Source organism: Aethalodelphis obliquidens, unplaced genomic scaffold (genome assembly GCF_003676395.1).
Source record: "Aethalodelphis obliquidens isolate GAN/ISIS:26980383/991018 unplaced genomic scaffold, ASM367639v1 scaffold13, whole genome shotgun sequence".
Classification (NCBI taxonomy): domain Eukaryota; kingdom Metazoa; phylum Chordata; class Mammalia; order Artiodactyla; family Delphinidae; genus Aethalodelphis; species Aethalodelphis obliquidens.
In genome coordinates, this window is record NW_020837957.1 from 1,812,279 (window position 1) to 1,828,201 (window position 15,923).

Here is a 15,923-nt window from a genome sequence, read left to right on the forward strand (position 1 = left end):
CAGTTTGGGGCAAGGCAGATGCTTTCCAGATTGCGAACATTGCAGTTTTTAACTCACTCTGTCAGCAGCCTTCTCCCATATTTCACAGAAGACCTGTTGTAAGGCAATTTGTCTTTCAGCGATTTCTTCAAACCAAAATTGAACATTACAGTGAATTGGATGGTGGGGGGGGGGGAGGTAGGAGGAAGGAATAGAGTACTGCTTTGTATAGTCTGAAGTTTTCCGGAAGAGTTATTTTTGTGCTACAGAGATTTTCAAGATGTACTTTGGTCTCCAGTCTTTATATATTTTCGACAAAGTAAAGAACAATAGTTACCGAAAACTTATAACTGAGTCATGTTCTATAAACATTTTTCACCAGGAAATAATTTTCTCTCGAAAGTTTTTTTATTGTCCCCAGTATGCATTGAGTCATTTACGCAGTGTGTCAGCTACTCTAGCAATAAGCTTTTGGAAGCCCTTAACCCTTCGGGCCCAGTACCACGCCAATAGGAAATGCTGCTCGTCATCTTGGACTTTTGGTGACAGAATTCTGCTATAACACCACAATGATTGTTGTTATTGGCTTTGCATCAGTCAAGATTCTGGCAGGAAACAAAAGGCACAGGCAAATAGACTAAGAATTTTATAAAGAGATTGTTTTTAAAGGTGTTGGCAGAGTTGGGGTAAACCAATGAGGTACAGGACCTGGGGCTAGCAGGAGTGAGAAGCATTACCATTCTAGGCCTGGAGAGTCAAGGGAATGATCGGTTACCCCTCCCCATAGAGTACAGCTGAGGCTGAAGAGAGGGCTGTCCAGTGTGTGCTGTGGCCTTTGGTGGAGGGATGCAGAACACACCAGCCCTACTCTCTCTTCTTGCCCTGGGGTTCTTCTTATCATACCAATGCCTCCTATCAGCTGGACATAACTGGAAGCCAGAGTCCATTACTCCTGTACATAGACGTCAGCCTCAGCATAGAGCTGGATGGAAAAGGACTAAGACTGGATCTGGTGAGCTGAGGACACTCAGGGAAAATATTCATCACTGGCTTGAAAACAATTGCTTCGTAAGAGAGTCCGAAGTTCAGTAGGGGTCTAAATAAGGTATGTCAGTCAACTCAGTTTATAAGATCAGAGAATCTTGAGAGGAGCGTAGAAGTCAACCAGCCTCTGCTTGAACATGCCAGAGACCTCCAGAGACAGGGATATCTCTCTACACCAAAGTGATTATGGGGTGGCTCCCCCCGCTCAAAATCTGCCTTTGTATGCCAGAAACTAAAACTTGTATGTGAAATCTCCTGAATATTTTTTAAAAATGTGAGCCACTAATTCAAACTGGGGGGGAGGGGGGGAAAGCCTAGTAAGGAACAAGTGTATTTACTAGATCTGGTTTTTAACCTCTTGTGTCATTTCTCATCCAAATATGAAGACATCTATTGCATCCTTCATTCGATTTTTTTCTTTGGTCTAGAGAGCATGTAGCTCTTCCCACCTTTCCTTCCCCATCCTCTTTCTCTTCCTCTGGATGTTTCCTGCTCCTTCAAAGTCCTTCTTAAAAACATGACTCTTAGAGTAGAAAACTTTTGATGTCTTTTAACCAGAACCGACCAGAAGAGGACCATGATGTTCTTGACCATGACTCAGTCCTGCTAATGAAGGGTATTTCGTTGCTATAATGCCATCCATGAAAATTTTTTGAGCAATTTCATCATGCTGTTGTTGGGTCCAACTGAGCCTTCAAGTCTTCACTAAAACTTATTAGTCTTCTTTTGTTTGTTCGTTTGTCTTTAATTTGGTTACCTCCAAAATTATTTAGTAGATTTGCTGAATCATGGACTTCTCTAAGCAAGGTCTTTAACCTAACTCCAAGCTATCATATTTATTTGTAAAATTTCAGCTGTTGGTTTAAGGGTCATTATTTTAGCCTGTTGTGTATGAATCTCTAAAATTGTATTTCTATAGTCAATTAGGTATCTTTCCTAGATTCAGGCCATTTTCAAGTTTGATAAACATATCACCATCAAGTAGTTGATGACAATGTTGAACAGGAAGGTTCTCTCAAGGATAGCCTTCTATAATTTGATGTTGTTTTGCTGATTAACACTGTTAGGGTACAGCCATGTGGTGAAGTACAAAACCATCTATTGATATGATTATCTAGCCCCCCATCTTTTGTCCATAAGGATATCATGCATCACCTGATCAAATGCTTCGCTAAAGTTTAACTGTGCTTGGTCTACCACTCCAAAATAATCCTATCAAAGATGCAAGACATTTAATTTTACAAAACTTATTGGATTTTGGAACTTAAAAAATTAGCTCAACTAAAAAGTGGGCAAAGGACTTAAATAGACATTCCTCCAAAGATGATATACAAATGGACAACAAGCATATAAGGATATGCTCAGCATCACTTATAAAGATTAAAGTAATTAAAGAAATCAAAGCTACAATAAGATCTCACCTCATACCCATTAAGATGGCCACTATCAAAAAATAGAACATAGCAAATGTTAGCAAAGATGTGGAGAAATTAGAACCATTTTGCACTGTAGGTAGGAAGGCAAAATGTTGTAGCTACTATAGAAAACAGTATGGATATTTCTCAAAGAGTAAAAAAGAGAATTACCATATGATCCAGCAACCCCACTTCTGGGTATACAACTAAAAGAACTGAAAGCAGGATCTCAAAAAGATATTTGCACACCCACGTCCATTGCAGCATTATTCACAATAGCCGAGAGTAGGAAGCAAGTCACATGCCCACCAGTGGACGAATGGATTAAAAAAAATGTGGTGTACACATACAATGGAGCATTATTCAGCCTTAAAAAAGAAGGAAGTCTTGTCACATGTGACAACATGGATGAACCTTGAGGAGATTATACTGAGTGAAACAAGCCAACAAAAAGACAAATACTATGATTCCACTTATATGAGGTATCTAAAGGAGTCAAATTCCTAGAAACAAAAAGTTGAATGGTGGTTGCCAGGGTCTTGGCGGAGGGGGAAATGGAGAGTTGCTGTTCAATGAGTATGGAGTTTCAGTTTTGCAAAATGAAAAAGTTCTGGAGACCTTCTGTACAACAGTGTGACTATACGTCACACTACTGAAATGTACACTTAAAAATGGTTAGGATGGTAAATTTTGTCATGTGTTTTTTACCATAATTAAAAATTTGTTTTTGATTAAAAAGAAAAGTTTAGCCCAACTCTTTCCTTTTATAGAGGAGAAAACTGAGGTCCTGAGATTTAAGGCCCTGAGATTTAAAGAAACTTTTAGTGAACTCGTGTGGATTCTAGTTGCTAAGGTTTTTTCTCAAGTGCTCACAAATGAGTTACTGCCCCTAACTTAATGTGGTTAAAACATCTTCCAAAGAGAAAAATGCTAATCACTGTATATGGGCTATTCAGAGTCTTTTAAAGAATTCGTTTGAGAATACATAAGGCAATAGATCATCTACTTAGTATTTCCATTATCAAGTCAAGAGAGCGAATGGCTGGACCCAGCATGCCAACTGAAGGCCTAATTACCACCTTTTCTCCTTTGGCTTCCAGGTATACGCCTAAATATCACTAACGCAGGCCCCTATCTGCCACAGACCTGCTTATTTTGTAGTTTTCAGATAATAAATGGCGACTATTCCTGTTTGTTTTCTATGGTTTTAAAATTTTTTTCAGACAAGATCATAATGCAACTTGTTTAATTTCATTTGAATTCTAAGGTTCTATAAGACTCCTTCCCACCTTTGCCAGATTTAAGATCTGAGCACTTTCGTGTTTTAACTCAAAGTAATATCCCAGATATGTTTCACTTCATAAAAGTACCTCTTGAATGAGAAATTGTGTTTACCTTGCTTTAAGCCCCAGGAGAAGAAAGAAGTATTTTTTCTCCATTATATTTAATTACTAATCAAAGTATTGAATATCATTGTAAAAATAAAATAGGAATGTCAGATGTGAACTGTGATACCAAATTGTTGATTTTTAAAAGGAAATTAATCATGTGGTCTGGACTAAATTGTTGGTTTCAAAAATCCCAAGTATTTAACTTGATGTAACTAAATATGTGCATTTAACTTTTAAACAGTTATTCCAAAGTATTAAAAATCTTCCCCATTTTAATTTTCAGCCAATTTGCTTTGCAGTGCCTCGGAAGTGTCCATTACCCTTTAAAGTGAATAGTAAGAATAATGTCCATTGTTCTTATGTGATTCTTTTTAATAGTATAGTTCCCAGTAGATATTAGTCCTTACTGAGAAGGAATCTTGGAATCTTAAGGAGAATGGTGAAAAACAATTCCATATAGTATTTTAATTTTTATTAGCCATATAATTTAAAAAGCACAGAGGCATCGAAGACAGACTCGCATTCCAACCCTGACTCCACCACTTCCTAGCTTTGGCAAATTTATCCTTTCTCAGCCTCAGTTTCTCTGTTTGTGAAATCAAGATAACCCAAAGTGCTGGGTTAAAATGAAGAATAAAAATGCTAGGATATTAAAAAGGAGTTGGTCAAATGTTAGTTTTCTAATTTTCCATGAGTAAGGTTTAGTTGTTCTGTGGAATGTTTTGTTTTGGGGGGGGTTTAATATTTTTTTTAATTAATTTATTTTTGGATGCATTGGGTCTTTGTTGCTGCGCGCAGGCTTTCTTTAGTTGCGGTGAGCAGGGGCTACTCTTCATTGCAGTGCGCGGGCTGCTCATTGCAGTGGCCTCTCGTTGCAGAGCACAGGCTCTAGGCACGTGGGCTTCAGTAGTTGTGGCACGTGGGCTCAGTAGTTGTGGCTTACGGGCTCTAGAGCTCAGGCTCAGTAGTTGTGACACACAGGCTTAGTTGCTCTGCAGCATGTGGGATCTTCCCGGACCAGGGCTCGAACCCGTGTCCCCTGCATTGGCAGGTGGATTCTTAACCACAGCACCACCAGGGAAACCCCTATGAAATGTTTTTATATGAAGTTTTTTGAGCCAGACACCGACTCCCCTTCTGGCCAAATGCAGAGAGCTGTGTGGGAAAGGAAGCATGTCATCAGTAAGACTTACAATAGGCCTGAATTTGTTTTCTGTCACTTCCAACATGACCACGTAGTGTTCTGCTTGATTATTTCACTTGGCAAGAAGACATTGTGCTAGTTTTGCATATCCTCACTGCAATCAGAAGGAGCCAAGTTTGACGATGTTTAAAGGATTTAGCTTCTTGAAGTTTGTTCTCCTGCAGACCTACAGGGGGATTTGTCCCAGACCTCCCGTTTACAGTCAAAGGCGTTCTGTGAATAATCTGATACGGACTAAGTACAGAATAGACTCCTTTGTTTGCCAGACAGGTGAGAGCCCTACTTTCTCTTGTTGCTAAAAACGTCAGCCAGAAAAATGACTAGCATTACATTCGTACTAAATTAGCCTCGTTCCTTTTGTAATCTTACCCTCATAATGATTTCACTGAGAATCCAAGAATAACAAGAAGAGCTTACCCCCCTAGGGTCCTGAGAAATTTGAAAGTATTTTATAATGTTAACGCTAAGCATAACATCCAACAACTATGCAGCAGTTTTAGATTTTCCGAGGTTCTTTTGTGAACATCCTCTCTCACGTGAACTAAACAAGATGGGCAGAGCAGGTACCATTATCCTGCTTAAATAACTGAGGAGATGGAGGTCAGTGAGGTGACTCTTGCTTAAGGTTATTTAGAATTTCCTGCCCCAAACTTTCATTTCCTGAATCTTTTGCTACTCCGAGGGTGGGGGGTAAACATTGGGTGATTGAGTTGTAACAGGTACTAGAATAGATAGTTTCTATGTTACTTCACTTATGGTTTACAACAGTTCTATGAAATAATCCCATTTTACAGATGAGTTTGCTCAGAGTGGCCAAGTGCCTACTCAAGGTTACATAGATAATGTCAAAGGCAGTCTTCAGAGGTTTCTCACTCTAAAACGTAATCTTCCTTTATTCTGCTACATTGTCTATATAGATATAGCAATCTCTCTCTCTCTGTCTGTCCACCCACCCACAGACATGCAGACACAATTGTTACTAAAGCACCCGAGACCCAGCTCCTAATGACTAGAATGACTAGAGTAGCCTCCAGAGATGCCTGGGTTATATGTCTACCTGCCACAGCATACAAAGCGGGGAGTTCAAAAGCAGGGTACCTGGCAAAGCTTTTGTGTTATTCCCCACCTTTCAGACCTCCTTCATTCTTCCTACCTGTGTGAAACAAGAAAAATCCTACCATGAGAAAATAGGTGCAAAACAACAGCCACTCTCAAAGTACTGGCGGTCTAGTGTAGTAGCTGGAACAGGACCAACAGGAGAGGAATCCAAGCGTTGAATTACTAGCTGCAGGTCCTTGGGCAAGTAAATTAACCACTCTGCCCCTCAGCTTCCTCACCTGTAAAAATGGGGATGAGGATGGCGCCTACCTCATGGGGTTGCTTGTAAGGATAAAATGAATGAGTTTTGAAAAGTGCTTAGAATAATACTTAGCCCATATTAATAATAACAGCTAACATGATTTTCTGCTGGTAGAAAACACTCAACAAATATTAAAACGATCATTTTTATTATACTCAGTCAGCAGATTTTACCCTTCCCCAGCCCCTCTGAGGGTTAACCCACAGATCACAGTCCCAGCACCCAGGTTTTGGTGCCCCTTCCTAATTTCTTGTGTTGAGTCTGTTTCTGTGGGGAGTGTGATTAATTACTGCCATATCTCACTGAACAGGTTCCCGAAGAAGGTGTTGTGCAAGTAAAGACTATGTACAAGTATATTCTCACTTACCAAGCTTTGCTGGGTATGTGGCTTTTGACCTCCCCACTTTGTATGCTGTGTCAGGGAAGAGGGACTGTTGGGCTCTCTTCACCACTCTATCCATACTTCCCTTGTAGTATTTCCAATAGCATATTGTAATTACCTTTTCTCTGTTTTCCTTAGCAGATCACGAGGTCCTTAAGGGCAAAGGACATGTCTTAATTCATTTTATATTCCCAGTACCTAGTGGAGTGCTTGGCAGTAGTAGCTGTTTGTTTATTGACTGACTGAAACAAATGGGGGGATGAGGGAATGGATGCATGGTTAATTCTTTTAAGTAAATAATCATCTCTGAATTTTGTGTCAATCTGAATTTTCACACTTTGGATTTTCTTAAAGCTAGATAGCTGATGAGGTTACTGGTGATCAGGACATGTCATTATGCATCCCCTCTAATTACTGTCCCATAATGCTTGCATTGTTTTACCAGTCAAATAATTCATTCATTTTAGTCTATGCCCAGGATATTTAGTTTAATGGTCAGACTCAAGCCAAAAAAAAGAAAAGTATGTGTCCTTGTGTCCTTCTATACATGTTATATTCTTTTCCAAGCAATGGTAACAGTGGATGTATAAGATTTCAAAAATATACTTCAGAGGGTTAGCACTCATAATTATTGAGTTCATATGAAACAATTTAAGAAGAATTCTTGGGTTTCAAAAAAGTGTCAAGTTATACAGTGATGCTGTGCAAGAGGGAATTGTAGACACCATCCAAAACAGATACTTCACTTTTGTGGATGAAAAAAAGTGAGACACAAAGAGGTGAATGATTTGTTCAAAGTCATACAGCTCATCAGAGACTGAGCTGGCCCTGGCTTCATGTCCCCATATTCTCAGGCCAGTGGCTTTGTGGACCCTGGGCCAGAATTCTTTGGTGATATTGCTTCTGGAAGATGCAGGACTGGCCCTATATGTCCAAGCCAGCCAAGACAAGGGCATGATTTCTGGAACACCACGCAGTGTTTGATTTGGGCTGGCAGCCAATGGAAGAAGACCCCTGGGGTCCACATTAATGCTCTTAGATGTATACAGTCCATCCATGTGGCGTTTAACTTTTAAGGTGTTGGAGAAATGCAGGTCTGCTGCTGAAGAGAGGCAACATCAGAGGGGGGACCCACACACACGTGAAGTCTTCACAATGTCCCTCTGCAAGTTTTAAACGTTTGAACTTTAAACTTTTCAACTTTGATAAACTGCACTGAAGGTTTGATGGAAACAAATTGTAATAAGCAAGGGTTCTTTTTTCTCACAGTAGATTTGTGTGTATAGAAGAATAGGAGGACATTTTAAGCTCTGCCATGTAATATTATTCCATGTTATTTGAACTGGTATAACTTTTGCTCTTTTCCATTTTCTACACCCAGATTCAAAGGATTCCAAGGAGAAGAATAAAATGGAAATCCTGTACATACTGGTGCCTAGTGTTGCCATCCCCCTGGCCATTGCTTTGCTCTTCTTCTTCATTTGTGTCTGTCGCAATAACCAGAAGTCATCGTCACCACCTGTCCAGAGGCAGCCAAAACACGTCAGAGGTCAAAACGTGGAGATGTCAATGTTGAATGCGTATAAACCCAAGGTAAAACTAGCAGTCCTGAGCTGCGCTTATTCTATAGACTTCAAGTTAAAGCAACATTTATAACCCACCCAAGCTTAGAAATCAAATGATATAGAATCAGAAATTTTATCAGTGCTAGAGTTCATTTTCAGCATAGCCATGCATTTCTAACTTTGTCCAAGGCAGCTTGAGTATACTTTCATCAATGTGACCAATTCGGTGCTGGGCCCGTCCTAGCACTACCTTACGTAGAGTTTGGGCTGGAAGGAATTCTTATGAGATCATCTCTTCCAGCCCCTGGTGACTCAGAATGTGGACTATTTCTCCACATTTTAAAGAAGGAAATTCCATTCTCTTCCAATCAAACTGAAAGAGATGAACAGAGAGAGAGAAATCAGACATTGTTTACTAACTTCACTTTCAAAAAATCCTTTTGTTTGCACAGCAGTGCGCAGGTATTAATACTACTGTACTGTACACTTAAAATGGTCAATTTTATGTTATGTGTTTTTTACCACAATTTAAAAAATCCTTTTCATGCCTAACCTAAATCCCTTTCTCTTTGGTTTAAACATATTTTAAGAGAAGTGTTGTCCTTCCCACAATCTTTGAATGCTGTTTTATAATAGCCCACCTTAGCCTTCTCCTCTCTTTGCTAAATCAATCCACTTCCTTTTAGTTTGTCCTCAACATCTTTCAACATTTGGGTTGCTCGGGGTCCTGGCAAGGAACCCAGGGTCACTGGCCCTTTCCTTAAATGGAGCACACACCACATCTTGAGGCTGAAATACAACAGAGGCTTTCTCTCCGGAAAGCCAGCACCCCAATCCCAGGCCTCTCGGGAAAGAGATTTCATTTAAATAACTTAGGATTCTTGCATCCACAGAAGCCTGCCTTTTCATTGTGTTCCAACTCCATAGGAACATTCATTCAACAAATATTTATCTTCTCTGTGGGTTAGTGACCATATTATTCTTTTGACCCTCATAAAGAGGAGATGCATCACTTTTTATACAATTTTAGGAAAAGAAATTGCCTTCACACTCAAATCAATCCTTTTACCCAATAAAAAAAGTAGCATAATTGGGCCTGACACATAGTCCTCATTTGATTTTATTTTGCTTTGCTGTTGAATTTTTTTTTAATTTAAAAAGTCTTAAAATATTTTTCTATTGTAAAGTCATACTTGTTGGTAAGGTTTTGGGGTTTCTTAAATGCTAAAAGAACTCATTTTTTAAGTATTCTGTTCCAAGCAAAACCACTGTTCTCTCTCTTTTTTAAAAAATTTATTTATTTTATTTATTTATTTTTGGCTGTGTTGGGTCTTCGTTGCTGCGCGCGGGCTTCTTCTAATTGTGGCGAGCAGGGGCTACTCTTCATTGCGGTGTGTGGGCTTCTCGTTGCGGTGGCTTCTCTTCTTGCAGAGCATGGGCTCTAGGCACACGGGCTTCAGTAGTTGTGGCTCGCAGGCTCTAGAGTGCAGGCTCAGTCGTTGTGGCACGTGGGCTCAGTAGTTGTGATGCATGGGCTTCGTTGCTTCACGGTATATGGGAACTTCCTGGACCAGGGCTCGAACCCGTGTCCCCTGCATTGGCAGGTGGATTCTTAACCACTGAGTTCACTCGGTGGCTTGGGGAATGGGTGGCGGTGGAGGTTTAACTTGTGATATCCTAGCTGCTAGCTAGCCAACTTACATACATTACAGTGTGCTACATAATAGCACGGTTAATCCTTATAAATGTAATAGGAGAAAATAGAAGGGTTAACATTATTGCACATTCATGTAGTCACACCTAGTTGTCTGTTTACATATCCCATGACTTCAAACTCCTAGTGCAATAGTCTTTGTTCTGTGAGAATCTTTCCCTGTCATTTCTGTTATTAAGTTCTGAGAAGCCTTACAAATGCTGGAGCTCTGGGTGGGAGAGAGGGCCAGATCAGTTTGGTTCTAGTAGTCACTGTGCTGCAGCCACCATCCTGGGGAGGTGGGCTCCTCGTTGCTGTGGCAGGAATTATAGGAAGAATCATTTCCATTCGGAAAAATTACCCGTGTTGTAGGTCAGCCTCAATCTGCAATTCAATTCCATTCTAAGTGGAGGTTTATTTTGCAACACATGATATGTCCAACAGGCACGGTGTTTTGGATTTATGTTGTCTTTCAAATAAAGATCTCAGAGGGCTCCGTGGCACAAATAGAGAAAACTAATATATACTGAATGATACACATCATCAGGAACTATTCCAGTTCCTGGAATATTCATTATCTCATTTAATCCTCACACCTATTATATAAGGTAGGTATTATTATCACTCTCATACAACCAGGGTAACTGAGACTCCAAACCAGTTAAGTAATTTGCCTAAGGTCAAAGAGCTAGTAGTTGGAAGAGATAAAATGTGAATAGAGATTTTTCAGCTCTAGGGAGAGCCCTTGAACTTGCCCATGCCATGATAACTTTTTCACAGGACAAATCATGCTGGGAAGGGGGTATGGGGGCAGGCAAATAATTAAATATGACACTCCATTTGTCAGTCTGGGCTGAACACTAACCACAGGATTCACCTGGCTCTGACAGACCTCCTGAAGAGGCCTGGATAACAGTTGTAAGCTTGAGTTACATAGCCCCGGTCCTGCCAGGGACATGTGAAATTTGGCCAGAGCAACAATAGTCCTCCATCCTCCATGGTCATGGAGACAAATGTAAAATATACGGGGATAAATTTTTCCTAAGACTTGGTGAAGCAAAACATTGTTTTCATCATTTCTGGACCGTTTCTGAAATGTGCCTTGCGAAATCTCCCAGTGTCAAGATTTCTCCAACACAGGGCTTAGAGTTTAGCCTTAAACAGCTCACAAGCAATTCTGAATCAGACTAGAAGTAGGAATGGCTCAAGAATATGTGACTGGGTTGAGGAGGGGAAAGGAAACAACAAAAACAAATGCTAACTTTTTTTTCTTACTCTCCTAAGAAGTTTGGCTCCAATCAAATTTGACTTATTCAGCTGTTTGTTTTGGTTCTTACTGAGTGCCTTTCCTGGAAAAAGCACAAAGAACTCTGTAGACCTTAAAGAAAATTCCCAAATGTAAACAGTCAATCTCTAAAACTGCTTTGAGAGGTCACTGACACATAAATATTACCCGTACCTATAAAATCTAAAAGGAAGGGACACACATAAGAAAGAAAGAGAAAAAAACAAAACAAAAAAAGTCTTGGGAGAAAAACACCCTACCAGAGTAAAATCAAAAGGATATTTGGAGGTTGGGATGAAAAAGGAATGAAGGGTAGAAGCTGGTCTGCCCTGGCCTCATTCTTATTTATCCAAATGAATGTGACCTTCAGGGTTTAACCTATCTCTGTCCATCTCTCTCCACTTGCTGAGCTGATTTTACCCACCATCCCCACCCCCTGCTGCCCCACCAACCTCAAGTGTTTGTATTAAGAAGAGGCTCCTCTGGGAGATTAGAAATCCATACCCTTCAGAGGTGACAATAGGCAGCTGCAGACAGACTGGCTGACGGGATCTGGCTTGAGTCCCCAGAGAGGTGAACGGTACAGTTGGAAGTTAAAACTTTTGAGGAGGCGTGAGTCTCCTTCTGATCTGTGGGGAAAGGAAGCCAGTGGACCAGACAGGCATCTTACGTCTGAGCCTTGAACAGTCAGGAAATGGAGATGCTCCCCTGGCTCCACCTCTAACTGCCCTGTGACCCCGAGTAGCCACTTAGCCCCTCTGTGTCTCAATTTTCTCGGCTGTTCAGAGAAAGAGGTCGACTGTGTTCATGCAGAGGACGGTTTGTTTATTTTTCTTTTATTTTGCTCAGCAAAAGATTTCAAGCCATTCAGTTGGATTAGTTAATCTCCTATCTTTTCCATCTTTAAAATCTTCTGACAGTACTGTGGTGATGCAGGAACTACGTAGGGTTTTTCTATCTTGCATTACAAATTTTACCATCTGAGTAAGGGTTTTTTTTTTAAAGTACTGTGGAAAATGAACCTTCTCCAAGAAGCCTGGAAACTCTAACTTGCCATCTCTCCGATTCTTTCCCTCTGCCTCCCGCCCCGCCCCCCCCCCCCCCCCCCCCCCCCCCCCCCCCCCCCCCCTCCCGCCCCAAGCTGTCACATCGGAAACACTGAGCAGTCTCGCTGAGGGAGGGAAGCTGTGGAGCTTGCCTCCTGGGGACTTAGAAGGGGAGCAGAGCCTCTCCGTCAAGCACAGGGTGAGCCAGTTCTGTCCTTCCCTATGTGACGCACCTATGTGGGATTTAGACCCTCAAAGAGGTTAGGGGTGGAGGAATTTGAGAATGAGGGTCAGGAAACCTAAATAAGCCTTTGGGTCAAACTCCTGCAGTTCCTGGCTGATGTAAGGAAGATTGGGGGGAAAGCAAAATTGGCCTATAGCTTTCTGAAACTGGTGGCTGTATTTTATTTCTCAACTAACCCTCATCTCTTGCCCGCTTCTCTGTTTCTCCACTTCCAGGCTATTCTTCTCACCTTTTCCTTTCCAGCCAAGGTATTCAGCCATTGCTGAATGTACTGACAATTATGTTCCCTGGGCCTGTCCCTTTTGCTAGCAACATGCTTCCATCTAAAAATCCCTGCTGTGGTCAAGCCACCCCTTTGAAATCCCTGTTCTTATCCACTGTCACTATACTTAGTGCTAAAACGTCCTCAATAACGTTTCCACTCACTCCTTAAAGCCATTGTCTCCAAGGCTTCTGAGCTATCATTCTATTCACATGGCCTCTGGGGAATCACCAGTGATATAATTTAATCCGATGGCCTTTCCCAAGTCTTCATCCTCTTTAATTTCTCTGGAGCATTCGATATTCTTAACCACCATGTTGAAACACTTTCTCTTGGCTCTCCTACTATCTCCTCCCCTTTTCTTCACTAGCTCTTCCCAAACAGGAGCCTCCTCTGATGTTTGTCAGTTCTCTTTCCTCTTTCTCTCTCTCATGCTGATTTCATCCTCTGGCATTGCTTTAGCTCCCACTTGACATAATGATTCCCCAATCTGGAAGGACCAAATCTCAAGTTATAAAATTCTTCCTCCCAGTATATAGGAGTCCACAGTCTCTGGGCCTAAGTTACCTTTCCAGCCACATTTGTTCTTAGTTTATTTCTAAGAGGTAGTATAATATACTTCAAAGATCAAGGATTTAGAGGCAGAGAGATATGATTACAAATCTTGCCTCCATTGTTTACTGGCCATGAGATCTTTGTTTTCTCATTTATAAAACAAGGATACAAATAGTACTTAAAAGAGATTTTTAAATGTATTTTTATTGCAGTATAATTCACACACATTACATTAGTTTCGGGTGTATAACATAATGATTCAATATTTTTATATAGTGCAAAATGATCTGCCAACATGCATCATTACAAAATTTTTTTTCTTGTGACGAGAAGGTTTAAGATTTATTCTCTTAACAACTTTCAAATATACAATCAGTATTACGAACTATATTGGCCATGCTGCACATCCCCATAACTTACTTATTTTATAACTGGAAGTTCGTACCTTTTGACTCCTTTACCTGTTTTGCCTACCCCTTCCCTCCCCACTCTCTACCACTAGCAGCCACCAATCTATTCTCAACGAGCTGTTTCTGACACTTCAAGATAGTGTGCCTGGCACCTCACAGGTCCTCAACAGCTAGAAGTTACTATTATTTTTTTGTTACAGTGATGATATGAACAATCAGAAACCTTTTAAATCAACCACCAAATGCTGTGTACCAGATACTGTGGGCTGGGGAGGAAGCTATAGGATTCAGCAACCCACAGCATTAACTGGGGTGAGGGCAAGGCAATTAGAGCAGAGATTATAGAGGTAGCTCTTTAGATAGCTCTGGTATTCCTGTGCCCATCCAGTGAGCATAAATCCTCTGCCCCACACCCTGTTCACACCCTGGATAAAATCCCTCAGGGCAGAGAGGGTCTGATAGTGAAGACTGGGGGACTGTCCAGTACAGAGATCAGCTTACAGCTATGTCTTTAGAAGTTTTACTTCTAGGGAGAATGAGTATTATGAATGGATATTATGAATAAGCTGAAGTACTTCACACGCGTTACCTCAATACAGTCTTTACAGTAACCCTCTGAAGTTGGTACTAATTTGAGCCTGATTTTGGGCGGTCAGAAAACTGGAGCTTGAGATTAAGAGTCTGCCCAAAGTCACACAGTTAGTGAGTGGGAGAGCCAAAACTCAAAGCCAGGTCTCTCCAGGTCCAGAGCCCAAATGTTCCCTATTTCAGCAGTCCCCAACCTTTTTGGCACCAGGGACCGGTTTCGTGGAAGACAATTTTTCCACAAACGGGGAGCGGGGGGATGGTTCAGACGTTCCTGTGAGCGATGGGAAGTGGCAGATGAAGCTTCGCTTGCTCGCGGACCAGTACCCGTCCGCAGCCCAGTGGTTGGGGACCCCTGCCCTGTTTCACTCTACTGCCTTAATTTTCAGGCTGACTGAAACACACAAGCCCAAGTTATGAGAACATGGTAGCTCACGCTGACATTAAAATTACTGTTTCCAGGCAGAATAGAACTTCTCCTGTTGACATTATAAAGTAACTCCACCACAGAATCAATCCTGGTCACCACCAAACATTCAAACTATCAGAAAGTTAACATTATAGAGAAAAGGACTGTTTCTGAAGTTAAATCACTTCCAGAGAAGTGCAGCTGAACTCTGAACAAATATGGCGAACTATTGGTTGGAACTCCCTCTAGAATTTGATTGCATAAACCAGAAGGCACTTAGTTCAGCTGTAGTCTTTGAAAATGTCCATAATCTCCCAAAATCAAATGGTTGTGGCCTTTAAGCTTTTAGAATGTAATCATTTCCATTTATGAGTGGAGTCAGTTGTTTCACAATTCTAACACTGTTTACCTAAGAACCAGTAAAATGCACAGGAAAGGAAAATAGGCCTTAGAGTCAAGCAGATTCCTGTCAACAGCCAAGGCCAGATACTAAAAACATCTCAATTTCACGTACTCTCCAGGGCTCTTGTGCCCAACTCAGGTACAGCCTGCTGTTGAATGGTTTTGTTCACTTACTCCAGTCAACTAATGGGAGCAACAAAGGATCAGCCAGAGTAAGGTCTAGGTCATCAGAGGCCAGAGAGTAATTACACCTTGACATTCCACTTTTATACCAGTGGGCCTCATGTTTTTAAAATTGTGGAGCCTTCTGATGGTCAAATGAAAACTACCTCTTCTTCCCAGAAAAGTGCTTCATCTTTGGAGCCAGACACAGCTGGAGCTGAATCTTGACATCACTACCTAATAGTTGTGCTTCCATAGGCAAGCTACTTAACCATTGAAGGCCTTAATTTCTTGATCCATAAAGTAGGGAAATCATAGTATGAATCTCACGGATTTGGGATGAGGGTTAAATGAGTTGATGCATTGAACATTGAGAGACCCCACAAGGGAGTGTAGTGTAGTCATGAGGAAGACAGACCCTGGAGTCTGAATTTACAACCTTCTAGTTGTGGGATCACTTAACCACTGTTCCTCAGGTTCTCCGTCTGTAAAATGGGGATAATAGTCACAGTGACCAATTTCATAGCGTT

The 15,923-nt window shown here is 41.1% G+C and overlaps 1 protein-coding gene across 1 annotated transcript in view; it reads left to right on the forward strand.

Annotated features, from left to right (window-relative positions):
- ROR1 (ROR family WNT receptor 1) overlaps nt 1–15,923 on the forward strand; it is a 416,524-nt gene that overhangs the window by 389,089 nt on the left and 11,512 nt on the right. Inside the window, exon 8 of the mRNA XM_027113977.1 lies at nt 8,157–8,368. Within this exon, the coding sequence (XP_026969778.1) occupies nt 8,157–8,368 (212 nt within the window). The remainder of the gene's footprint in view (nt 1–8,156; nt 8,369–15,923) is intronic.